This window comes from Callithrix jacchus, chromosome 15, assembly GCF_049354715.1.
Source record: "Callithrix jacchus isolate 240 chromosome 15, calJac240_pri, whole genome shotgun sequence".
Classification (NCBI taxonomy): Eukaryota; Metazoa; Chordata; class Mammalia; order Primates; family Cebidae; genus Callithrix; species Callithrix jacchus.
This window is the reverse complement of record NC_133516.1, coordinates 32,821,311-32,846,883: the sequence shown is the minus strand read 5'-3', so window position 1 is coordinate 32,846,883 and position 25,573 is coordinate 32,821,311. Positions and strand designations below refer to the sequence as shown.

The 25,573-nt window shown below is 56.9% G+C and overlaps 1 protein-coding gene across 1 annotated transcript; it reads right to left on the bottom strand.

Moving 5' to 3' along the window:
* Positions 1–526: 526 nt before the first annotated feature.
* On the bottom strand, positions 527–22,604 carry GNAI2 (G protein subunit alpha i2). The gene is made up of 9 exons (XM_002758374.6): positions 22,355–22,604; positions 7,091–7,133; positions 6,693–6,834; positions 6,361–6,521; positions 3,493–3,621; positions 2,994–3,123; positions 2,764–2,917; positions 2,134–2,348; positions 527–1,503 (listed from the first exon to the last, which is right to left on the bottom strand). Exons 1-8 carry the CDS (start codon positions 22,470–22,472, stop codon positions 2,158–2,160), a joined length of 1,068 nt encoding a protein of 355 aa, XP_002758420.1. The 5' UTR covers positions 22,473–22,604; the 3' UTR covers positions 527–1,503; positions 2,134–2,157.
* Between the last annotated feature and the right edge of the window lie 2,969 nt (positions 22,605–25,573).

Sequence of the window (25,573 nt, the reverse complement as noted above, 5' to 3'; positions counted from 1 at the left end):
GTGGCTGGCTATCACTACCCCTCAGGTTTGGCGGGGTCCCGCTGGAGCAAGGACCTTTCTGAACATGTTCTGAATATATCAAGGCCCCTACCGGTCTTCTGTGTAGGAAAGGCAGGACTGCACGCGGCCCACCTGGCAGTGTGACCTTGGGGCCAACTCACTCTGGGCCTTGGTACCTAAGTCAGAAGTGCTACCTTTTCCTTCTGAACTAGAGGCTTGCTGGCCACCCCTCCTACTCCGGTGTAAAAGAGCACCTTAGAACAGCTCCCCAAGAAGCCTGCCCAGCTTCCCCAGATCCAAGGCTGCAGAGTGCTGGGAAGATGAAGATACACAGGCCCCACATGTATGCTGCCTAGGCCAGGTGGGAGAAGTGAAACCCAGAGTGTTGGACTCCAGAACGGCCTGGAAAGCTGAGCTGAGCGTATGGGACCTACCCCAGGTCGAGGACTGAGGTTGGGACCATCACCTTGGCACCCCTTAGCCTGGGCCTCTGCCTCTGGGAGAGAATACTCATCAGTTCTCAGTATTTTTTTTCTTTCTACATTTTATTATTTCAAACCAGGTGAACAATTCCATAAAACGTGAAAAAAAGCAAGGAAGTGTTCAACGCTGAAGGCCCCGGGCCTGGGACTAGGGCATGAGGGGCATGGCCCCCCAGCAGGCAGCGGCGGTTCCTAGGTTAGCGCTAAGGAGCTACATTTAGGTTAATGGAGCCTGGGCCCAGGGCCGCTGGGGCAGGGCCCTCAGTGACGTTGGCAGTTGTCTGGAACAGCCCTTGGAACCCAATTTTGAGAAGGGCAGGGCAGGGGTGCCGCTCACACAGGGGCGGCCAGCAGAGGGATGGGTGTAAACACGCAGACACACTCAAGGCACGGAGTCACTTGGAAGGGGGGCTGAGGGGGCTGCTGGTCAGGATCTGATAGTTTTAAATAGTTTTTCTCTAAAAAGTTTTCTAGATTTGCATTTTTTTTCCTTTACTTTCATTTTTTTAAAAAGCTACGAGAATGAGCAGGTGGACTGTGGTCTCCAGGAATGGTGGCGTCTCACACTTCTTGTGCTTTTTCCTTTGGGGCCTCCAAGCGGCTGGGGGGTAGGGAACTGGGCAGGAGGCTCCCTGTAAACATTTGGACTTGGGCTGGGACAGGGGCTGGTGTTGGGCAAAGCTGGGGGGTCCAGGCTGGAGAAGCAGGGGCTCCTCCAGATGCAGCCTTGGGAGACTCAGCATGTGCCCCCCTCCCCCCATCACAGAACAAGACAATGGTTAAAAACCAGAACAGATGCCCAGAAAGGGGGTACCATGGCCATTACCGGCACCTCAGACAAGGGCAGGCTTCAAACAGGGAGGCCTGTAGCAACCCCTCCCCTAGGTCTGGAGCTGAGGGGACGGGGAGCTGAGAACAAAGAGAGGAAAGAGGAGAAAAGCGGCTGGGGGAACAGGCGGGGAGCGTGGTCTTCTTGCCCCCATCTTCCTCAGGGGTTGGGGGTACAGAGTCGGCGGTGGTCCTGGAGGTGGGAGACAGCACAGCATGGATGGGGAAGCAGCCAGGACACGCCTCTCCTCCCACACCTCCCTAGACAATGACCCTTCTCCATTTTTCCCACCCATTTGTTACCAGGGACACAGCTGCCACCCAGGAGCCAGTTTCTGTTGCTGGGTTACATGGGGGAGGGGAGTCGGTGGCACTAGGAGAGTCATCCCCACCTCCACCAGGGACAGTGGGGCCAGCCTAAGCCCAGGACACTCAGACGGGTCCGAGGGTAAGAGCTAGAGGTGCACACGGAACTGGTGGTAGTAGGCAGCAGGGCTGGGCTCCACTGGCCTCCAGATTCTGGCAGGCTGGGCCAATGGCCTGGTGGGTGAGGTGGTGAGATTTCTCTAGAGAACATCACGAAGGCCTCTGATTCTGTCCCAGGGCAAGACCAGGCCCTTCTGTCTGGACCACTGGGCCAGGCCTGCTTGTATGACCTCCTCCATGCCCTGCACCCCACTAACTTGACCTCCTAATTCCTGTGCCTCCCTTGTTCCCTAGTCACCTACTGCCCTTCCCGATCCAGGCCCCCTCCCCCCCACCACTGGGGCTCCAGGCCTGCTCAGTTCTTTACCAGCTCCCTGCCTTAGCCCCTCTGGCTCACCATCCTGCCAGGCCCTGCTGCCCCTCAGAAGAGGCCGCAGTCCTTCAGGTTGTTCTTGATAATGACGTCAGTGACTGCGTCAAACACAAACTGCACGTTCTTGGTGTCGGTGGCGCACGTGAAGTGCGTGTAGATCTCCTTGGTGTCTTTGCGCTTATTCAGGTCCTCAAACTTACTCTGGATGTAGCTGGCTGCCTCATCATACTTGTTGGCCCCTGAGGGAGAGAAAATGGTGATGACTTGTGCTGCATGTGTGGTGGGCAGGCCCCAGCCTATGTGTGCAGTAGGGCAGGGCTCTGTGTGTGTGGATGGCCAGGCACACAACATGTGCACGCATGTGCATAATATGACAATGTGTACAGCTGCCCATACAAGCCTGATGTGCAAAGGGGTACCCAACTGTGTGAAGGAGGATGCCAATGTGCATATGTTCAGGGTACATGCTTGAGTGTTAAGGGCTCCACGTGTACACACACAACTATACAAGCCTAAGTGAGGCACCGCCCCTGCAAGTGTCCCAAGGTTACACTTCCGTCCAGTGGGGGGCGCCTGAGGGCCACCTGGTCACCACCGGCTACTCTCGGGACAGGCAGCAACCCTCTGGAGGCCCTGTCCCCACAGTCCCCACACCTGTGTACTCAGGGAAGCAGATGACCAGGGGACTGTGTGTGATCTTCTCCTCGAACAGGTCCTTCTTGTTGAGGAAGAGGATGATGGACGTGTCTGTGAACCACTTGTTGTTGCAGATGCTGTCGAATAGTTTCATGCTCTCATGCATGCGGTTCTGGGGACAGAATAGCAAGGTCAGCACCAGCCACCACTCCCCATACCCGCGGCCCCCACGCGCAGCAGTCTCTCACCATCTCCTCGTCCTCAGCTAGCACCAAGTCATAGGCGCTCAATGCTACGCAGAAGATGATGGCTGTGACGCCCTCAAAGCAGTGGATCCACTTCTTTCGCTCAGACCGCTGACCACCCACATCAAACATCCTGTGAATATAGGATCACCTTAGCTCCAGGAAGGGAGCCCTGGGGGAGGCTTTCTGCCCTATTTCCCACGTTGGTAGACTGAGGACAGAGGCCTGCCCAGAGTGGGCCAGCTACCTTGGAATCATCCACAATTGCCCACCTCACCCGTGGTTCGGGATCAGGGGCCTGGGCAGCAGGCAGGCTGCAAGCAGCTGGCAGAGGTGGCATGGATCCTGACTGCTGCTTCAGTAGGTGGTGAGGATGTGCTTGCCCAGAAAACGAGTCTTACAAAACCTCCGTGGGGCTGGGGGATCCTGGACCAGCCCCTGCCTCTGCTACCCTAAAGGCTGGCAGGTCCTGCCCCTCTCACCTATCCACATGCCCGCTTACTTGAAGTGTAAGTCCTTGAAGGTGAAGTGTGTCTCCACGATCCCTGTGGTCTTTACGCGGGTCCGTAGCACATCTTGCTGTGTGGGGATGTAGTCACTCTGTGCAATGCGCTCCAGGTCATTCAGGTAGCTGGGAGTGGGTTTGGGAGGGTCAGTGGGGGCTAGCATTCGGCCTCCTTACTAAACCCTGGGCCAGCTGAAAGAGGCCCCTTCCCTCCCACGCTTTTTCTCAGGCAAAACCTTTGCTTCTTTAACTCCTGCCTGCATTACCTCATTGCTCAAATGAAGAAACCTGAACTCAGAGCCCCTGGCCTCCCAGCTGTGGAATGGGAATGGAAGGAGGTGCAGCTCTGTAGCCAGCTAGCCAGCCAACCTCCAGCACCCAGGGTCTGAGCCAGGCCTGCCTCAGACAGGATCCAGGATCTGGCGCTACAGGCAAAGGGGGTGGGTGGGGGCAAATTAGTTCTTCAGTGAAGGATTCAGGATGCTAATTGATGCAATTATGGCACCAGCCACAGAGCAGCCTGGTGTGGTCCCTCGATGTGGCGCTGGACAGGTTGGGGCCTGCTAGGCCCAATGGGCTCTTTGCCCAGCACCCAATGAAATCTGGGCTCCTCAGGGGGAGGGCACAGACACCTGCTTGGCCAGGGTCCCAGGGGCTCATTACCAGCTCCCTTAATTAGTATCAAGGCTACCCCTACAGGGCCCTGCTCTGCTGCCTGCCTCAATATCCCTGCCATGCCCTGGTGGCTGGTATCAGGCCTACAGGCTGCTGCCCAGGGCTGACTTTTCATTCCTGGGGCAAGGCTGCTGGGGCCAGCCCTTGGCTTCCACCAGCAACCAGGCCAAACCAGGCCAGAGGGAAATGATCTCAGAGCAGCAGGGACAAAACAGAAAAACAGGAAGGGCCATGGGGAACCATGACGCATGTGCTGTGACCCACATACATGCCCTGCCCCCTACTGCCAGAACCTTCAGCATGGAGGCACCATGGTGCATGCCACACCAGACTCTCCCTTCTCCCCAACAGGCAGGTTCACCTCAGGGACGTCCTGCCTCACTGCAGTCTTGGAGAGTTGCTGTGAAGAGGGGCTGGAGGAGCCCTACTCCCTGTGGTGTTCCAATCTGCAACCCACTCCCCTGGGGGAACCTGTCAAAGCATAAACCAGCCTGGGAGAGCAGGCCCTGTGTTCACTCCCAAATCTCTACTCCCAAAACTGCTGGGCACACAGTGGGTGCCTAATGCCTGGAGAATGGAGAAACAGGATGATGGAGAAGTGGGAGGTGGCTTGGAGGTGGCTATATCCCTGGTTCCCTTTGAGTATCATGGGCACCAATGTCCCTGCCTCTCTGACCCACAAGCTCTGCTGGTGGCTGGGCCCATGATCCCAGGGAGGGGCAATGCTGAGGCCTGTGGGTCCCCACAGCATTTGGCTGTGACTCCACAGCTCCTGTAGGGGAAACATATTCACAAGAGCTTTCAGGCCATGTAAGGAGGGTAGGGGGGGGCTGCTTATGTGGCTGAGGCAGGGCTTAGGAATCAGAGCCAGGAAAGACCCTCCTCCTCCAACCTCTGGGAGGGCTCAGGATTGGATGAGCAACAGGAGCAAAAGACAGAGGGGACTGGTGTAAGCAGAGATGGGGAAGGTTAAAGTACAGGAACAACAGCCTATCTGGTGACACCATCCAAAGCCTATGGATGTCTCCTGCAGCCATCCTCAATGGCTAAAGTCCTGTCTGTCCTGTTCCTCATGGGCTCCTCAGCACCCTGCACCTGTCCAAGCATATGGCAGATACCACAGAGAAGGAGTTCAGACTGTGGAAAAGGTGCAGGCCAGTCATGCCTCAGGGACTGTTGGGACCCCTTGTAATTCTTCAGCTGAGTTTTGGGCTCAGCCTAGGGCCAGAAAGGGTCAGGGCTGAGGTCCAGGGGCTCTGACCTGCACACACCTGTCACCTCCCAGATAACTTCTTCCCCTTGTGGCCCCTCCAGCCAGCCTGCACAGCCTATGTTCGAGCACAGCCAGCTCTCTACCACATACTGCAGCATATTACCCACCCCTGCCTGGATGCTGCACAGGCTATGCCCCCCGCCTGGAACCCCATCACCCACTCCTCCCCTGGCTGACCCTCCTTCAGAGCTCAGCAGTTCTGCCTCTGGGCCAACCCCACCTTTACTGTGACACTAACGCCCTAAATTGTCACTGCATGGGGACTCTGCTCCACTCATCACTGTGTCCCTGAAGCCTTGCACAAGGCCTGGCAAAGAGCAGGTGGCAGCAAATGTTCTTTAGAAGACTGTGTGTCAAGAGATCAGGCTTGGCTGGGCGCGGTGGCTCACGCCTATAATCCCAGCACTTTGGGAGGCCGAGGAGGGTGGATCACGAGGTCAAGAGATAGAGACCATCCTGGTCAACAAGGTGAAACCCTGTCTCTACTAAAAATACAAAAAATTAGCTGGGCATGGTGGTGCATGCCTGTAGTCCCAGCTACTCGGGAGGCTGAGGCAGGAGAATTGCTTGAACCCAGGAGGCGGAGGTTGCGGTGAGCCGAGATTGCGCCATTGCACTCCAGCCTAGGTAACGAGAGCAAAACTCCGTCTCAAAAAATATATATACATAAAAAGAGATCAGGCTTAACTGGCCCAGAAGAGATGTACTGTATAAGCCACCTGCCTGTCATTCCTCCTGACCTTTCAATACTGTGTCACCCACCCACCCTCCAAACCAAAAAACACCAAGGCCTTGGTTGACAGTCATCAGTTTCATGAACAAAGACCAGCAGTGTCCTTCTGTGGGTTCTCAGGCCCTCCAGTCCAGCCTTTAGTCCCCCCCACCCCCTGCCCTGCCCAGCCCCTTGGAGCACTCACTAGGCAGCTGAGTCGTTGAGCTGGTATTCCCTCGAGCGGCCAAAGCAGGCCTGCACACCATGGTCAGCCCAGAGCCTCCGGATGACGCCGGACAGGTCATCAGGGAGCACGCCCTGCTCCTCAGCAGTGCAGGACAGTGCAAACAGCTGCCTGGCATCGTCCTGGGTACAGCGACGGATGATCAGGCCGTTGAAGGAGGGTACCCCCATTCTGCCAGAGGCAGGGAGACCTCTGGAATGGGGCCCAGGCCAGGGTATTCTTGGGTTCCCCAGGATGAGACTTGCCCTGAAACCTTTTGGGAGGTGAGAGAGGGTGGGGCGCAAGGCACATACCGCTCTGGAGGGGTCAGCGAAGTCGATCTGCAGGTTGCCCATGGCCTTGACAATGGCCATGATGGACTGGATGGTGTTGCTGTAGACAACTGCCCGGTACTGCCGGCATTCCTCCTCGGAGTAGCCGTCCTCGTGGATGATCCTGACAGCCAGGGGCCAGGAAGGTTAGTGTCCCCAGGGCACTGGGAGTTCCCATGGCTGCCTGGGGCTGCTGGGACCTGCTTCAGAGAAGGGGAAACTGATCCTGACCCACTGGGACCCGAGGATAGGTGACTGCCTCTGAGAAGGTTCTGGGCCCGGCTAAGACTGGCTGGGCCTATAGTGGGATACAGTACAGGCCCAGCGGTTGAAGAGGGGAAGTTGGAGTTTGGGCGCTGCTTCTGGTGCACAGCACTTACTTCATCTGCTTGACGATGGTGCTCTTCCCTGACTCCCCAGCACCTGGAACAGAGGGCACGGGTGGTCAGGCCCAGAGGGGCTCCACAGGCACAGAACAAATGCCCAGACACCTGTAGCCCAGGAGGCAGAACTAACCCTCCCATCAGCTGCACTGTGAGATGGAGGCAGCTGGGCCTGGTGGACAGTTGAGCTACCAGGAATGCAGCTGCAGGACCACAGTGGTCAAGGTAACCTGGAGCACCTGTATCCCACTGCAGACTCTCTGCGGGCCTTTGTCTCCCACGAGCTCTGCTGAACACCATGGCTCCCCACTGCCCTGGTTGAGTTCAGGGGTCTTGGCTGGAGACTTGGCCAGCCCTGAAGGGGCCACCCTGTTCTCACAAACATGAGCTCGCCACCCTGTGCAGCTGGTACATGCCTAAATGGTGCCTTGGGCAGAGCTGGCAGGAAGATGCCCTGCATACTCCACCCAATGGGGTGGCAGCCCTTCTTCTCCCCACATTCCAAGCCTTAGCAACCAGGGGCCTAAGCAGGAGCACAGTGTCACACTTGAGCTTTCAGGACATGGCCCCACGCCCCGCCCTCTGCTCACTGTGCCCAGGTCTGACCTGAGCAGATGGAGGCTAGACAGCCATAACCTAGGACACCTACAGCAACACACACACACACACACGTACTGACTCGTGAAACTGGGAGACCTGCGGCCTATCTCACTCACACATCCACACCCACACACACCCATACTGACTCAAGCTTTTCCCTGGCCTGGTACAGCCCTGCCCCATATTTCTCCTTAGCTGGTACTGAGATATGCCATTCTCTCCTGTGTTAGTCACAGCAGTCCCAGAAACAGATACTGTTTCTGTTCCCATTCTATAGTTGAGGACATTGAGACTCAGAAAAATAAAGTCTTGATCTAAGATCACGCAGCCAGGACTCAGAAGAGCAAGAGGGTGCAGGGAACCATGATGCCTGGTCCACCCTGCCATTCTCAAACTGTGGCTGAGACCCTGCAGAGCAATGCCCTGGGAGGTGTTTTAAAAAGCAGATTCCCAGGTACCATCCCAGACAACAGAGCCAGATCTTGAGGAGTGTAGCCCAGGAACCTGCATGACCCAGGGAACGTATCTAAGGAAGGATCAGGAAGGCCATCCATCTCCCAGTTGGGGGCTGGAGAGAGTGGAGGCAGGGCCTCACCTTGCACTTGCCCCCTTGCTGCTCGCTGTCTTGAGCTCCAGGCCGAATGGCCCTCAGCTGGTCCCCGCTCTCCTTCCCAGACCCTCTGCTCCTGCCCCATCACTGCCAGTCACACCTGCAGCTCAGCTGCCAGGCACTGCCTCTAGGCACCTCCAGGACCCTGCTCATGCTGTTCTCTTTGCTGGGAATACCTGCCCCATGCCCCATTCACAGAGTCCCAATTCTCCTGATCACTGTGGCACGTCTGTCCCTCTGTGCAGCATCCCCTGGGGCTGGTCAAGACAACCTCAGAGGATGAAGGTGCTAACACACAAATGAACACAAGCAGCAACAATAACATCAGCAATAATGACAGCAAAGCTATATGAAAACGGCACCCACCATGTGCCAGATGCTGCTCTACATCAATGACACCCCCAACTGCCGTCTCCACAGCAGTCCTGGGAGGTAGGTTCCATTCTCACCCCTCTTTAACCAGTGAAGGAACTGAGGTCCAGGGAGGTTGAGGTCACAGGCTTATAGTGCCCGCTGCAGGGAGCACATGTGCCCACCATGCAGTCCCTCCTAGAGCTGTCCTGAGTGCCTGGTACTGCAGCGGGGACACAGTCCACCTGTCACTGGGTCCACTCTCTACCTCCAGGCAGACTCTGGGCCATGTCTGCAGTGCTCAACAAGCAGCAGTAGGCACTGGGACATGGTGGCAGACCTTGCCAAGGCTCTTGGCCACCTTTAGCCCCCTATGCCAGAGACCACTCTGAGGGGGAAGGGCCTGAGCCCTCCTCACAAATGCCACCAGATGCCTGCCATCATTACGCTTCTGACTGTCCCAGGCCTGCTTTCCAGGACTAGGGCAGGGGACCTGGGGAGATGGGGAGTGACAACTAGTTGAGTAAGATGTTTCTTTTTGGAGGTGGTGATAATGTTCTGGAATTAGGTGGCAGTGATGGTTGCACAACCTTGTAGACATACATACAAATGTGCAGGCCCTGGGCAGACTGGAGGGCTGTGGCTGGGGCAGCAATGCCCTCTATTGCTTCAGCCCCTGGCCACTAGAGGCGCCAGGCCCAGTATCTTCACTGGGGTGTATACCGGGGTATACACCAGCACCACTCCCTCCCCATTAGGCTGTGCATGGCAGAGGCACAGCCAGGATCTCCATACTAACAGTCCTCCACCTGCCGATGGGGACATGGGGAAAGGTCCCAGGAAAGCCTCACAGTGATGTCCGATCATAAAGGCCCAGACTCAAAGCATCCATTCGGGCAGGGAGGGCAGCAGTGGCTATCCTCCCCACTGGCTCCTTCAGAGCAGGAGGAAGAACCAGGGACCAGTCACAGCCAGGATGGAGGGCACTGGGGGAGCAGAGGCCAAGGATGTGAAGTCATGGCTTAGATCCATCATGTCGTCCCCAGCCAGGCAAGCCAAGACTCAGCAGGCAGCTACCCAGGCCATGGGGGACCTGAAGACTAGGGTGAAAGCTGCCCCTTCTTGTGTGACTTCAGGGGCTCCTGCCCACCTGAGGCATCAGTTTCCCTATATGGCCACTGGGAGTGAAGAGGGGGTCTGGCCTTTTGACCACTCTTATTTTTGAGACAAAGCCTTGCTCTGTTGCCAGGCTGGAGCGCAGTGGTACAATCTTGGCTCACTGCAACGTCTGCCCCCCGGTTCAAGCAATTCCCCTGCCTCAGCCTCCTGAGTAGCTGGGAGTACAGGTTCGTGCCACCATGCCCGGCTAATTTTTTGTGTTTTAGTAGAGACAGGCTTTCACCATGTTGGCCAGGATGGTCTCGATCTCCTGACCTTATGATCCTCCTGCCTCAGCCTCCCAAAGTGTACAGGCATGAGCTACCGTGCCCAGCCCCTTTGACCACTCTTAGTAGGTGATATGAGCTGCTCTGTGACCCTGCCCAGGATCAGGGATGAGGGTGCAAACTTGCTTCGCATCTGATTTTCCTAACAGCTTCTAGACCTGGTAGATACAAGGTGGGCAGCATGGAGCCAGTCACACTAGGAGCCAGGATACCTGCTCCCTGCCCCAGCCAGGGAGGGCCCACTTCCCTGTCCCCTTCAAGTTTTGGTTTCCCCTCCTAAGGCCTCTTAAATGTTAAGAGAACATTCTCTACCCTCAGCAGGGGTCACTGAAAAAAGAGCCCCACTTGACAGGTAAGCAAATCAAGGTCATGGAGCCTCTATCCCTAGACTCAGGCTGGTTGGTCTCTGTCTTTTCAGCAGCTGTGACTCAGGCGGGAAGTAGTGAGTGGCAGGACAAGGGTGTGGTGCTGGCAGCCAGGCAGGAAACAGGGAACACCGGGATGGAGGCAGAGGCACAGCCCAGGAGCAGCTCCAGGAGAGAAGGGGGCCGGGAGCAGAGATGGGTGGAGCCACAGTATGGCCTCTGGGTGGAATGGGTGGGGTGAAGAGCTCTCAAGCAGCCCACAGGCTACGTGCCCTGGCAGCTGTGGGGCAGTAGCCTCACTCTCCACACCTCTGGCTGGGTCCCCTTTCCACCAGGATCTGAGGGATGTACCCTATCAGATAAGCTGACATGTGGCCGAGTTTTGTGTGCACCCAGCTCCCCTCAAACCTGCCTCTCAGAGGGATAGCTGGTCCAGATTTTTTTTTTTTTAAACAGTCAGCTAGGTGCAGTGGCTCAGCTGGGTGTGGTGGCTTACGCCTGTAATCCCAGCACTTTGAGAAGCTGAGGCAGGTGGATCACCTGAGGTCAGGAGTTCGAGACCAGCCAGGCATAGTGGTAAGTGCCTGTAGTCCCAGCTATGTGGGAGGCTGAGGCAGGGGAATTGCTTGAACCTGGGAGGTGGAGGTTGCGGTGAGTTGAGATTGCACCACTACACTCTCCCGCCAGCCTGGGTGACAGAGTGAGACTGTCTCAAAAAATAAAAATAAAAAAGAAACAGTGTCTCACTCTGTCACCCAGGCTGGCTGGAGTGCTGTGGTGGTGCAATCTTGGGTCACCGCAACCTCCGCCACCTGGTTCAAGTGATTCTCCTGCCTTAGCCTCCTGAGTAGCTGGGATTATAGGCATGTACCACCACACCTGTTTAATTTTTGTAGCTAATTTTTGTATTTTTAGTAGAGACAAGGTTTTGCCATGTTGGCCAGGCAAGTCTCGAACTCCTGGCCTCAAGTGATCCATCTGCTTCAGCCTCCCAAAGTGCTGAAATTACAGACATGAGCCACCGTGTCTGGCCTGAGTCCAGATTTCTGCAAAGGTACTGGGTAGGGGAACTGAGGCAATAAAAGGTGGCATGAGTCATCCCCTCCTTCCAGCAGAGGGCCTTACTAAGTACTCTATCCCCAGCTGGGTAAGACCAGAGAGGCCTGCAGACGTTCCCTGGGGTGGCCTTGGCATTCCCACTGAGTCACACCTCTTCCCACCAAGGAAAAAAGCGCTGCAGCCTTTGCCCCGAGGTGCAGCTGCTGGGCCCACAGCAAGCGGGCAGTAATCGCAGTGAAGTGCTGCACGGTGGCAGCTGCTCTGCATTAGAACATCTACTTCCACTCTGGGAGTGCCGAGCCCCAGTGGAGGAGGGAACCATGAGAGAAGGGAGACAGTACCACTCCACCTATGCAAACAAGGCCAGTGGGGCCCCTGCAGCAGGATAGACAGGCCCACAGGTCTGGTCACTTGATGCTTATTCCAGGTCCCAGCACTCAAGTCATACCATCTGTTCATCTTGGACCTTCTAACTCCTTAATAGGCTTTGATCTGCTGGGAGGCTGAGACTTGCTCCTGTCCTTTCTGGCTTCAGTCTCCTGTGGGCAGAACTGTCAAGCCTCAAGCAGCCAGCCCTCTCCCATTTCCAGATCCTCTCCCAGAAGGAGGTCCAGACTTGCCACAGCCCTGATGTCCACCCTGATCCTTCCTGAGATCCCCAAGAGCTTCAGCTCCTTTCTTGCTCTTTCTCTGGCACGTCATCTGTGAAATGGGATAACACTGTCTCCTCCTGAGAGATGGGTAAGGATTACATGCAAAGCTCTTCTCACAATGTGGGGTACATGGTGAGCATTTGGATGAAAGTTACCACTATTTTCCTGCTCTTTGAAAGAGTTTCCCCAAACCTCTCATTTCCTGCAACCTGCAGAGTCGAACACTGTGGTCATCTCATTTGAAGGAGAGCTTCTGAAGGCTTGCAGATGAAGAGCAATGAACAGTGGCTAACAGGCTGATTCAGAGTTGTGGTGGTTCCCTGCTGACTCGGCATAACCTGGGACAGGAGTCAGAGCTACTGGCTCCTCTGCAGGCTTTCCACTCTGTGTTGTCACTTCCCTTCCATATAACCCGACACTCGTACACAGCTGGGGCCTTCTTCCTGCCCAGGAGCCTCACTGCTGCCATTGCTCACTAGCTCCACACACCCAGAAAGCCAAGCAGAAGCCCTCCCTGGAGAGAGCCCCCATGCTGGTGGGCTCCGTGGGAACACGTGGGGCCAGGGAGAGCAGCCAGCTGACGTGGCAGGCCCGAGGGCAGAGATTCTCAGAAGCAGCAGTGGCTGGGACCACAGGGCAGACTTGGGCAGCAGCCCAACTCAAACCCACAGCACCAGGCCCGCCCACACTGCCACAACTCCCCAGCCTACCCCAGTGGGGCATGGTGGGGTAGGTGGGGGTGAGCCCTGAGCCCACCCCAAAGGCAGCCCAGACACCGCCTTCTACTCTCATCCCAGGAAGGTGCCACATCTTCAGCTCAGCCAGTGGTTCTCAGATCCTGTGCACCTCCTTCATCCCCTGCAGCCCAGGGACCCAGGCTCTGCCACCACCAGGGGGCGCCCAGCAGCCAGAGATGCTGTGGAAGGAGGTGGGGGCTGGGCAGCACTGGGGAGCGTTTTGTTTCAGAAAAGCAGCCTCGGCCAGGGGCAGCTGGGGAAGGTGCCCCACCCACCACTTTGTCCCTGGGAAGCCCCCAGCCGGTAGAGACTTTGCACACAGAGAAACCATGGCAACAGGAGGGAGGGGCAGAGGCCCCGCTAGACAAAGGCCCTCTGAGCCCCGCCCTTGGCGTCTCTTCCTTCCTCCAGGTGCTGCTCTCTGGCACCTCATTCCTTCTGAGGAGGCTCAGCATGGGTCCAGCTCTGGGAGGCAGGGACTTGAGGTGTTGAAAGGGCCAGGCAACACCCCTACCCATGTGCGTGGTCCAGCCCTATACCAGATGCCTGAACAGAGCAGACCCCACACCTCCCTCCCACCAGCCTCCAGGCATTCGGCTGCCTCCAGTGGCTTCCAGGGGTTCACAGTGCCCATGAGGGGAGCACTACCAACGAGGGCCTGGCTTGCTACTGCCAAGCCAGAGATCTCTGTATTAGGGAAATTTAGGTCTAAGGTCCTACCCACACATGGGAAAGGCTTTCTGGGGCAAGGTCTCCCTCCCTCAGTGGGGACCTTTCCACTGCACAGAGGGAAACTCAGGCACCAGGTGAGGAAGGCCAGCCTGACGTAAAGGAGGCCCCAGACCTGTTCATCACTGGCCCCTCAGGCCCCAGGTCCCGCCCCGTGCAGGAGCCAGGAGGTGCTGGACAAGATCCAGATCACACGGAGCTAGACCATTTGGCACCGTCTCCCTGTGGGCCTCTTTATTTCAGGCATCCCTCTACTGTTCCCAAGGTGCCTGAATGACCCTTCCTCCCTTCTGATTCACAGTGGTGGACTCCGGTACCCAGAGCCTAGACCTCATCTACAAAATGCACTCCTCAAGGGAGCATGCCAAACCCAAGGCCTGCCCTGAGTAGCCTCCCTAGGGTCTGCGCACTCACCCCAAACTGCCTCAGGGCCCAACCCAAGCCAGCAGCTGTCCTTGTGTCCAGAAGCCAGAAGACCATGCTAAGAATCACAGCATCACAGGTTCTAGTACTGGACAGAGAGAGGGAAGAGAACAGCCTGAGGTCACACAGTGAGAAAAGTGAGGAACTGGACCTTCTGGGACCCAGAGTCTTGGGTGACCATGAGGATGCACAGGTCTCTGCTCTGTGCATGACCTCATGGCCCAGAGAAGCTTGGATGCTTCTGCTCTAGCCCCTCAGGCCTCTAGCCCCCTAGGGCCTGGCCTGGCAACACAGCAGAACCCCTAGGAACCCCCACAGAAGAGGATAAGGCCCCACTAGGTCATAACACTGAGATTCAGAGGCCAAGGAGCGTGAGGAAGCAGCCTCATCAACTATCAGGCAGTCACCAGCTGACATCATGGCCACATTCAGCCACCACACAGCACCACACACGCACCCAGCACTGAGCCTTTGCTCACAGTGGGGCCCTAAGGAACACACTTTCCTTTCACTTCTCTGGACAATTCCTAGTCTCAGAGGCCCTCACTGTGGACTTCAACAGCTTCTGAGCCTTCCCCAGGCTTGGTCTCAGTCCCACTAAGACTGGAGCTTGTGGGAGAACAAGCATAATATTAGGGAAAAAATTAGTCCTAAGTTGCCAGCTATAACTTGAGCATCACTGTGAGGGGATATGGGCTAGAAGGAAAGGTGGGAAGTAAAAATGGAGCAGCTGCAGCCAGACTCAGTGGCTCATACCTGTAATCCCAGCACTCTGGGAGGCCGAAGCAGGCAAATCACTTGAGGTCAGGAGTTCGAGACCAGCCTGACCAACATGGTGAAACCCCGTCTCTACTAAAAATACAAAATTGGTTGGGTGTAGTGGTGCATGCCTAATGCCAGCTACTTGGGAGGCTGAGGCAGGAGACTCACTTGAACCTGGGAGGCGGAGGTTGCAGTGACCCAAGATCTCGCCACTGCACTCCACCCTGAGAGACAGAGCGAGACTCCGTCTCAAAAAAAAGGGAGGGGAGTGTTCCTCGTGACCACACGGCTGTAGAAAGATTCATACACAAGAGTCTTGGGTCCCGCCTTCCAGATCGGACAGCTCCCTTTCTGTCTCCTAAAAGAGGAATTGAGGCCTACGAGCCAAGGCCCACAGGCACATACAGAACACACATGCACCCTCTGCCTTCCTGCTAGCCTTCCCACCAGTGTCCCTCTCCCACACCATCCGCCCGATGTCCTGCCTGATCCATTTCTTCCAGCCAGCACAGATTCCCAAGGGGCTATGGCAGTTGGAGGCAGGTGCATGGGCCATGTCCTGGCATCTCTGCTTCTTGTGTAAATGACGTAATGTCTCTGAGCTTCAATTTGTCCATCAGTGAAATGGATGTAATGTCAGTCCCAGCCTCACAGGATTAAATAGGACAAGATCATGAAGAGTCCAGCTCCACAGTGAAGGCTCAATCAGAGACAGCTGTGGTTATCACCTGAAGGGAAACTGAGGCCCCGTGAATGCACCCATAGACCCAGTGAGTGGGTGCTGGCAAGGGAGAATCCTTAGGATGAGGCATGGGCTCCTTTGTCCACCCTAGCAGGGGAAACCCAGAGTGAGCTCATCTCGGCACTGCTGCATTTCCAGGCATTCATCTCGGCCTGTGGCTGGCCTTCCGGCTTTGGAGAGCAATGGCCGCTCGGGAATGTAAGAGCAACCCCTCTGCCTTCCTGCTAGCCTTCCCACCAGTGTCCCTCTCCCAGCCACAACTTCCTGTGGCCAAAGGAGGGGCCTGGAATCCTTCTCGGAGGCACCACCTTCTCTGGGATCTTGGGCTCAACAGTTGATGGGGCAGGACAAGGGACAGTGCTACCTGGACTGGCTCCAACCCAGTGACTGCCATTAGAATGGCCCACAGGAATGCACAGATAAGCCTGGGCAGGTATTCACCTCCTAGACCCTTCCAGTTGGCAAAGCCCTGGGGGGCCCTTGGGCTCTCACCCCCACCCTAGCATCAGGCAGCCCTCTGGCCTCTTCCTCTTTTGGGCTCCTCCTCCCCCAGCTGCTTCCTCCTTTTCCTCCAGTGTGGACACCACTTCCCCGAGAGGCCCAGCCCTGCCCTGCCGTGCTGTGCTATGCCGTGCAGACTTCACTCCTCCTCCCCGCCTGGGGCACACACAGTAGGTATTACCAATACCTCCTTTGCAGATTCTGAGGCTGGCAGCAGCCTTGGAGCCCCCAGATTCCTCCAAGCCATAATGATACCTTCTCCCCAACAAGGCTTAGATGACACCACCTTTAGGCCTTTGCTCAGACTGGTGTGATGCTGCCTTTCAAGACTTGTAAATGTGCACAGAGGCCGGCAGAGAAGAACCAGCCCAGCAAATGTTTGGTTATTCGGAAAGATTCTTCCTCCCCAGCCACTAAGAGCGGCCACAGCTCCAAGAAGTAACATCAGGGTGAGGGTGGGGTTAGTGTTTAGTAAGAACAAGAGCTTCAGGCTAGAAGGGCTGGGTGGGGCTGGGCAGACAGGGCCCCACCCTGCCCCTGTAGCTGAGGGAAGGCTGCCTGAGAGCATCAGGTACCAGGGCCACCATCAAAGGTCGCAATCCTTTGCCTTCCCCAAAGCACCTCTCAGTGCATTCTTAGGCAGGGTGCATCAGCAGTGGCCTGGCTAGACCTGTTGACCCCTTCCCTCTCTTTGCTGAATGCCTAGGCTGGGACTCCTGGCCCAAGATGCTGGGAAGATGAGACTGCTCCCTGGCCTATGCCTTGCTTCCATCTGCCCAGTCCTGCCTCCCGGCCACAGCACAACAGCACAACAGGGTATAGAGAAGGCAGTACTCGGGCTCTGGGGCAACCAACAGTCTCCTCCTCTTCTGGGGGTGGGGAGGCCCTGGTTCCTCAGTGGCTAAGAGCTTGGAGGGGGACAAAGCTTCCTCCATCCTGTTCCTGCCAAGTGAATGGGCGGCTTTTAGAGACAGACTGAGAGAGACACAGCCAGGGACTAAGAACTGAGATCAAGGGCAAGGCAGACAGGACCAGCATGTCTGCCTGTGGTCCAAGTAGCGTCAAGTGCACCTACTGCCCACCTCTGCAGTGCTGGAGGCCTAGGGACTTTGCTGGGATCTGACCACACCCCACCCTCAGTACTACCTGTGCCACTTGCTAGGCAAACAAATGTTCAAGGGCCTGGGACATCAGTGATGCCACTCAGTGACCCTACCTCTCAGGCCACCCAGGGCCAACCCCTGACAAGCTGCCCCTGGCCAAATGGGTTCAGGATCATGCCCAGCCCCCATCCAGCAGCCTAGGCTCCGACACACAGTGGGTAATGAGATGCTGCTTCAGGGCTTCTGGCATGGAAGTTTCTGTCCCCCAGCTGGCTTGACTTCCACCTCCAGCCACAGCTTCTTATTCCCTCTGTCCTCCTGTCCTCGAACCTGCTCTACCTGCTGTCTGGGGTTCCCCTCCCCCACCCCACCTGTGATGCCCCCAGCTGAGCTCCAGCTGCCCTGATTTACCTAGTCTCTCAGCTCAGAGGTATCCCTTGAAGGACCTAGTCTCACTGCTACCCTAGAGGTATGACCTCATGTTGGCTGCGCTGACACTGGAATGAGGGGCAGAGCCTGAGCCTAGCAGAACTGGGCAGGATGCAGGCAGAGGGGATCAGCTATGGCTTGGACCCCTGCTCATTCCTTAGCGTGGGAGCTCCATCTCCGTCTGCTCCAGCAGACAAAGCCCCACCAGGCCTGGGGGAGGGGTGGGAAGAAGAGACTCAGAGGCCCAAGACACCCCGCCCCCCATTCAAGTGCTAATGAGCTCCAGCAGTGAAGGAGAGGGCTGGGAGAGAATGTCAGGGCTGGAGGCCAGCCTGGGTGGGTGCTGGCCCACCTGGCACCCAGGGCCCTGCCACATCTCCAAACCTAGGCCCCTAGAGGTTGAGCCTAAGGTGCCCAGAACAGTCTGTCGCCAACTATCTGCACACCTTGGGCTCCCCACTTGCTGTGAATGGCTGCCTCCTTCCCATCAGACTCTCAGCAGTGGGTCTCATCCACTTTCTTTTTTTTTGAGACAGAGTCTTGCTCTGTCCCCCAGGCTGGAATGCAGTGGCACCATCTTGGCTCACTGCAACCTCCACCTCCCAGGTTCAAACGATTCTCATGCCTCACCTTCCTGAGGAGCTGGGATAACAGGCACGAACCACCATACTTGGCTAAGTTTTTTGTATTTTTAGTAGAGATGAGGTTCTACCATGTTGGCCAGGCTGGTCTCAAACTCTTGACCTGTGACCCCTGACAGGTGCTCCGCCTGCCTCGGCCTCCCAAAATGCTGGGATTATAGGTGTGAGCCACCCCATGGGCTGGTCCAGGGAGGATGGGCTCTCCCACAACCCTGCCAGGAAACACCCATCCAAGGTCTTGGGAATAAAGGGCCAAGTCTTTCCGCTGCAGTGCCCTTGTCGAGTCAGTCCCTCTGCCCCCCAGTGCCTGGCCCTGGCAAATGGTGTTCATCCTTCACAGATGCCCACCAGATGCCCTCCTCCTCCAGGAAGCTCCCCTTCACAGACACCACTAGAGTCTAACCCACCACCCAGCCAGCCAGAACCCCAGGCTAGCCCTTCCCATCTATCTCCTGTTAGACCAGGCTCTAGGGCTGCAGCAGGATTAAACTTACCCCTCTCCCAGGAGCTATGCCCTGTTCATGGACATGTTCAATCACTTCATTCTGTCCATATACACTCATTAGGCATCTATAGTATGCCAGCCCTTTGCAAGCGACACAGACAGGACAGAGGCCATGAAATTCCCTTTTTTTTCTCTTGGTAAACTAACTGAGCCCTTGCAATGCAGTCTCTGCGCTGGCCAGTCCCAGGCCTCTCACAGCATTGCTCTGGTCTGAGCCCCAGGGCAGCGGGGCAGCCCCAGTAGGACAAGACAGCTCAAGCTCTACTGTGGCTACCGGAGTGGCAGAGACAGCAGCCCTCTAGCAGTGCACAAACAGCCTGAGTTGGAAGAATATAAAGCCACTCTCCCAGATGAACAGGCTGCAGGCTGCTCAGCAGGAGTTCCGCAAGGGGTGGGGTAAGAACTGTTTCTGAGATGCCAGCATAGCCTGTGGCAGGGCTGGGAAGAAACAGCCTGAAGAGCTTTTCTCAGTGTCCCCTCAATGCTGGTCACCGACCTTGCCGTGGGCCTGTGGGCCCTTGCCACCTGCCCACAGTATCCAAACTGCTGCTCGGTTTACTCCTCCATCTACCCAAAATCAGGTTCAGAGGACACTTCCTTCTTTCAACAAACAGATGAGAAGCACCCAGTAGATGCCAGGCTCCATGCCGGGCACAGAAATGAAGAGGACATAGTCCTGAACGGCAGTCTCCAGGTATCTGATAGGGGAAGCAATAGCGCTGGGAGCCAGAGATGTTTCACCAGCCTTGGTCAAGGGAGGATGTCCAGGAAGGATCCTGGGAGGTGATTCCCAAGTAAAGCTTTAAAGCACAATCAAGTAGGGAACAGCAGATGCAAAGTTCCAGGGACAAGAGAGAACAGCTATATTTACATTCTGAAGCCTTTATGGAGCCAATGGTGGACACTGTCCCCTTTTTCTGTTAAGTTGTCCACAGAAGCCCATCCCAAATCAGAGACTATCCCCCTCACACACACTCTGGCTTCCTTGCCCCTAAGTGCCCAGCCCACAGCCCCAGATTCCATCTGGGCCTAGCTGGTCAGTCACACTGAGCTGGGTAGGTGTGGGTAGCACCCCTAGAGTAGGACTGGTATCTGTTCCCCCCACCAAGCTGCCAGGAAAAACTCTGCGTGTACCACATCAGCCTCTGCCCTGGTGACAGGACTGTGCCCACCTGCTGGCAGAGCTATCCAGGATGGGAGGGAGAGAGGCAGTGTGCAGGCGGGGCAGCAGGCGTGGTTCTGGCTGGGAGGGAAGGCTGGCAATTGCTCAACCTGTGTCCCGTTGCCTGGACAAAGTCTCCCGCTACATGGAACAGGCGCCCAGAACTCTGACCTTGCCACAGCTGGGCTCCCATCGCCACCTTGCACCTGGATGGGAAAGGCTTGGCTCAAGCCAGGATTCCTCCCCAGGCAGCCAAGGCAGATTGGGTTGTCAGTATCAGGCAGAGCTTGGCTGGAGCCCTTTGCAGCACACACTCTGTGGGGTCTTAACCCCCAGCCCACAACCCCAACAAGAACCACCAGGAGGCTCTTGTTCTCCCCATCCTGAGCTGGGGGACTCCTTTGGCCCAAACTCAGGAAGCCCATTTCACAGAGTAAGCAAAGGCCAGAGAGGCGGGCCCCCAGGGTGAACTCCCCAGGCTAAAAAGTGCTGAGCCAGACCCTGCACCCCTGGCTGCTGCAAGCCCAGTGTGGGAAGAGTTGCTAGGTCCCACCTGACGCTATAGCCGAGGCCTGGTGGGATGGGGGACCCATCTGGTGTCAGGACACAAAACTAGCCAGAAGCCCTGGGTTCTCCCAGCTCTATGGTCCAGTCTCACATCTCCTCCTCCACCACAGTAACTGCGATTAGCCTGGGAAGAGGCTTCTGGCTGGGCACTGGGAGGTAGCGGTACCGGAAGTGCCCTCCCCAGGCCCCGCGGGCAGCGGCAGCAGCAGCGAAGGGCATTCCGCCGCGTCGACACCCACTCACTGCCGCTGCCGCACTCACAGCAGAGACAGGAAGAGGCAAGCGCCCAACGCAAAGCAGCCCAGGAGGCTGGGCCGCCGCCCCTTCCCGCCCCTTCTCTTCCTCCCTGAGGCAGCAGCGAAGCGGATGCCATTTTGAAACCTCCGGGGCTGTGCCCCTGAGGCCGGGTCCCCCGGGACAGTCAACAGATGGGCCCGTAATGGACATACATGCTGTTTCTTGGCCACAAGTCTAGCATGAAAAGCCCTGCTTTTCACAGCCTGGGGCCCCATGACAGTTCTGAAGCTGAGGGGCCACACCCCCCCGTGCACTACCCAGCCCACAACGGTGCTGTGCTGTTACGAGAGCCTCCCTCCCCCCAACTCTAAAACCCCCAAATCAAAATCAGAGTCACTGGATACCACCCCTGCTTCCAGTGGGAGGCTGGATGGGGACAACCAGTAAGCCCATGGTCTTTGCTGAAAGGGATGCTCAGAGGCACCCTGGCCCACCCCCAACTAGCCCAACTCCTCATTCCGCCAGTCCACCATTCCCCTTCACAGGGACCCAAGATCCAACAAGTCCCCCTACTCTCAAAGGCTACATCCCAGGCCTTGCAGCCCGGAAGGGGTGTGGGCAGCCCAGCACCTACTAGCAGATCTCCTGGGCCCACCTGCAGGGGCAGCAATATGTCGGCTGTCTCACCACTTCCACTTCCCCCCACAGCTCTAGCAGCCACCATCTTCCCTGGCCTTGGAGGCGGCCACAACCCTAACTCCTCCACACTCTTTCCTACTTCCCAGACTGTAAAACATAGAGCCCGCAGAGCCTCTCCCTGGAAAGCCTGAGGCCCGGCTTCCTCCCCCAGTGTGACCAGTGGAGCCTCAGTCCAGGCCCGTGGGGGTTCTGCATAAGGCAGCCTAGGCCCTCTCCAACGCAGGGCTGCCTCCTCCTAGCCCAGCCCACTTGGTGCAGGAGGGGTGGAGGGAGCTGGGGAAGGCCAGAGTGTAAGAGGACTTAAGGGAAGAGCATCAAAGGGATTCGAGAGTGATGTCTGCAGAGAGGGATCTGGAGAGCAGGAAGCAGGGAGCAGGGCTCGCTGAAGAGGTTCCAGCTGGAGAGGGGGCTCAAGAACAGTTTCCCACTCGAGAGGTTCCTCAGAGTGCACAGGTGGAGAATACAGATTCCAGACTACGAATGGGAAACAGAGGGAGAAGGAGGCAGTGGGTGGGAGGCCTGGCAGGGGCCCGCGGGATGCTCACGCCCAACAGGAATAAAAGGCGCAGGTGAGGAAAACATGTGGAGCCGGAGGGTTGGGGAACAAGTGGCGGGCGTCCTGGGGGTTTGAGTAAAGTGTAGGGAAGGATGGCGGGGGCTCGGAAGTTCTGTGAAGCTGGTTAGCAAGGGCGGATGGCCAAGCAGGGCTCTGGACCGCGGGTGTTGGGGCATTGTTGACTGGATTTGGAGGTCTGGGGTCTGGAATGAGATGGGGATCTGGCCTAGAGTCTGGGCAGGATCAAAGGTCTAGCCCACCCTAGAGTTTTCAACTGGTCTTGGCCTAGGTGTGGGGATCCAGGCGGGCCTGGGAGTTTGAAGCCCTAGTCTGGGAGGTCAAAGTCCTCGTCCGGGGGGATTCAAGCTGCGGGACGCGGCCTCACCCAACAGCAGCAACTTCACCTCCCGCGCCGCCTTCTCGCCGTCTTCCCGCAGGTTCTTGTCGATCATCTTAGAGCGCTCGGCCGCCGCCTTGTCCTCGGCGCTCACGGTGCACCCCATCCCGCCGTCCGCCGGCCCGGCCGCCACCCGGCCCCCACACGGCCCACGGCCCGGCTCGGCCCCGCCCGACCCACTCGGCTCCCACCACCGGCCCTATGTGGGAAGCTCTCGGGTCGGCAGTTTCGAGCGTATGCAGGAGGCGCCTTCCCGACCGCCGCGCACCGACGGCGGGGAGGGCCGGGGGTGGGGCCTGGACGAACCAAGCCCGGTACTGGGCCGGGGCGGGTCTGGAGGCGGGGCCAGAGGAAATTCGAGGCTGGTGATTGGCTCTAGGGTGGAGCGAAGCGAGAAGTTAAGCGCAGCCCAGGCTCGGGCCTGGGCTGCAGGCGGGGCCATGCCGAGCAAAGGCAATAGGGTTGGATCCGAACGAAGGGACCCGGAGCTGGACAGGCTGCAGGCGGGGCCGGGCTCCGATTGGGTGGTGCGGGACAGCCGGGAGGGCGAGGGTGGGGATCTCGTGTCCTCTAGAGCCGAGCAGGAACCGGCCCTCTGAGCGTCTGTGAGTTGGGCGAGTTAGGTGGAGGAGGCGTGCCTTTTGTTATTTGTTAAAGTTAATGGGTCCAATAAACTTGTTTTAGGATCTACAGAACCCCTGGGCCCTTCTGGACCGCGGTTTTCTCAGACTTAAGGCTGGTTTACCCGCTTCTTTCTCTGGGTTGCAGCAAGTCAAAAAAGAAAAAAAAGGCCTGGCGTTGTGGCTCACGCTTGTAATCCCAGCACTTTGGGAGGCCGAGGCAGCACTTTGGGAGGCCGAGGCGGGTGTATCACTTGCGATCAGGAGTTCAAGACCAGCCTGGCCAATATGGTGAAACCCCATCTTTACTAAAAATATAAAAATTAGCCAGAAGTAACAGGTGGTGGGCACCTGTAATCCTAGCTACTCAGGAGGCTGAGGCAGGAGAACTACTTGAATCCGGGAGGTGGAGGTTGCAGTGAGCCGAGATCGTGCCATTGCACGGCAGCCTAGGCCACAGAGAGAGACTCCGTCTCAAAAAAAAAAAAAAGTCGATTTCCACCTCTACACCTTTGTGTAGGCTGTCTCCTTCAGCTGGGTGCCTTCTCAAGAAATCCAAGTCTTACCCATCCTTCCCCAGTCTACCTGGAGGCATTTTTCATGCAGCCATCCTGGACTCCAATCTGGGACCAGGCAACCAGAACCCATAGGAGGAAGGGAGAGAGGGAGAGAAGGTGGAGAGGGAGGAAGAGGGGAGGGCAGACAGGCAGGGTGAGGGGGTTGGGAGAGAAGAAAGAGGAAGAAGTTGCCACTGGACTTCTAGAAACAAAAGTGGCCATGATCTTATGATCTGTCTTCTCCATGGCCTGTCCACATCTGGAGGTGGCCATGAACCCACATCCCACCCTCCTGTGGCCTGTCCCCACTGGGCAATGGCTGCAACCCTATGGCCAGGCAAAGGTGGGGTGGAGGCAGCAGTGTTTCTAGCTGAACATTTCAAGTCTCAGATCCTGCGCTCCAGGAGGAGCCCACAGCCCCAACCTCGACTGGACATTGGAAGGGTCTCCAAATATTACCCACCAAGGCGTTTTGTGTGGCCCCAGTGCCATGGTCCCTGAAGCAAGACAGGGTGCTTGCTAACAACAGCCCACTGTTTAGCACAGACCAATGCCTTAGAACGTTGGTACACATTTTGGCCAGGCACGGTGGCTCGTGCCTGTAATCCCCGCACTCTGGGAGGCTGAAGCAGGCAGATCTCTTGAGGTCAGGAGTTCAAGACCAGCCAGGTCTACATGGTGAAACCTTGTCGCTACTAAAAATACAAAAATTAGCTGGGTGTGGTGGTGTGTGCCTATAATCCCAGCTACTGGGGAGGCTGAGGCAGAATCGCTTGAACCTGGGAGGCAGAGGTTGAAGTGAGCTGAAATCACACCACTGCACTCCAGCCTGACAACAGAGTGAGACTCTGTCTCAAACAAACAACAAAGCTTGGTACACATTTTGTCCCAATCCCCAGGCTGGTTATTCTCTCTGGAGTGCCTGCGTAACCCTATCTGAATGTTTCTCTTGATAAGGAGTCATTGTCCTGGAAGCCCTCCAATGACTCCCTCAGTGCTCCCTCCTGTCCTGAAACATGGGATATGGTGCCCCATGTCCACCACTGCTCTGAAGCTCAGGCAGGCCCTGCCATGGACGTGCAACATGTTGAGGACATATAATGCCCATCAGGGACACAGATATGCTGTATATACCCACACATAGGTCAGCTTCTAACATGCCTTAAATCCACAGAACACACTACAGAAATGGGTACACATGGCCAAGAATATTGTCTGTCCATGCATAGACGACAAACTGGCTTCCAAGGTGGGCCCCTCCCCTTCCCTTCACCGGTTGCCCCGCCCCAGGCTTGAGAGCCGATCGCCGATCCTCGATCCTCGTTCGTCTGGCCTCTCTAGCCTGCTCCTAGCAACAGCCAACAGCTCTCACAGTTGCCAGGCAACAGGGAGAACTTGTCAGCCCCTTGGAGGCCCAGCTCTCAGTAGGTGGGCGCAACATAGACCCCAATCTATGGAAGCAGGGCAGGATGGAGGCTGGCCTTCCCCAGCCCCAGGCCAGATGCTGTGGTTATTGCACCCTTCCTGCTAGTTAGCTACTCCTTTCCAGTCCTGTGCTCTTCCCAGAGAGTCCAGCACCCCTTGCTTCCACTCAGCTGGCTGCTCCTTCTCCATCTCCATGGCATCCCCAGGGCTATAGCCAGGCCTCTGCTTGCCACTCCAGTCATATGCTTCCCACTTTGGGGGCTCAGAAACCCACAGGGTCCTCTCCACTTCCCTGATTGCCAGCCCCATGTCCACCACTGCTCTGAAATCTCCCCCAGACACCTTGGGCACCTCAAACACACACTGTCCAGAACTGGGTACATCCCATCCCACTTGGCCCCTGTTCCTAGGCTCCCCATCACTTCATGGTCCCCCAACCAGCCATAGCAACAACCTCCCTCCCCTACCCCTATATTGCCATCAGCCTCTTCCCTACCTCAATTTCTCCTCCAATCTGTATTTGTTCTCTGTCCCTACTATCTCCCAGTTAAGACTCTATGCTCTTCCTTGGCTCTCCTGTTTCCCCTACAATCCATCCTCCACAT

What these genes read in the sequence shown, in the direction of transcription:
- GNAI2 (XM_002758374.6), bottom strand. Translation starts at nt 22,472, where the DNA reads ATGGGGTGCACCGTGAGCGCCGAGGACAAGGCGGCGGCCGAGCGCTCT. An exon ending in GGTGAAGTTGCTGCTGTTGG is followed by an intron (nt 7,134 to 22,354) that starts GTGAGGCCGCGT and finishes CCTCTGTTCCAG; the next exon opens with GTGCTGGGGAGTCAGGGAAG. An exon ending in TAGCTGAGGACGAGGAGATG is followed by an intron (nt 2,918 to 2,993) that starts GTGAGAGACTGC and finishes TTCTGTCCCCAG; the next exon opens with AACCGCATGCATGAGAGCAT.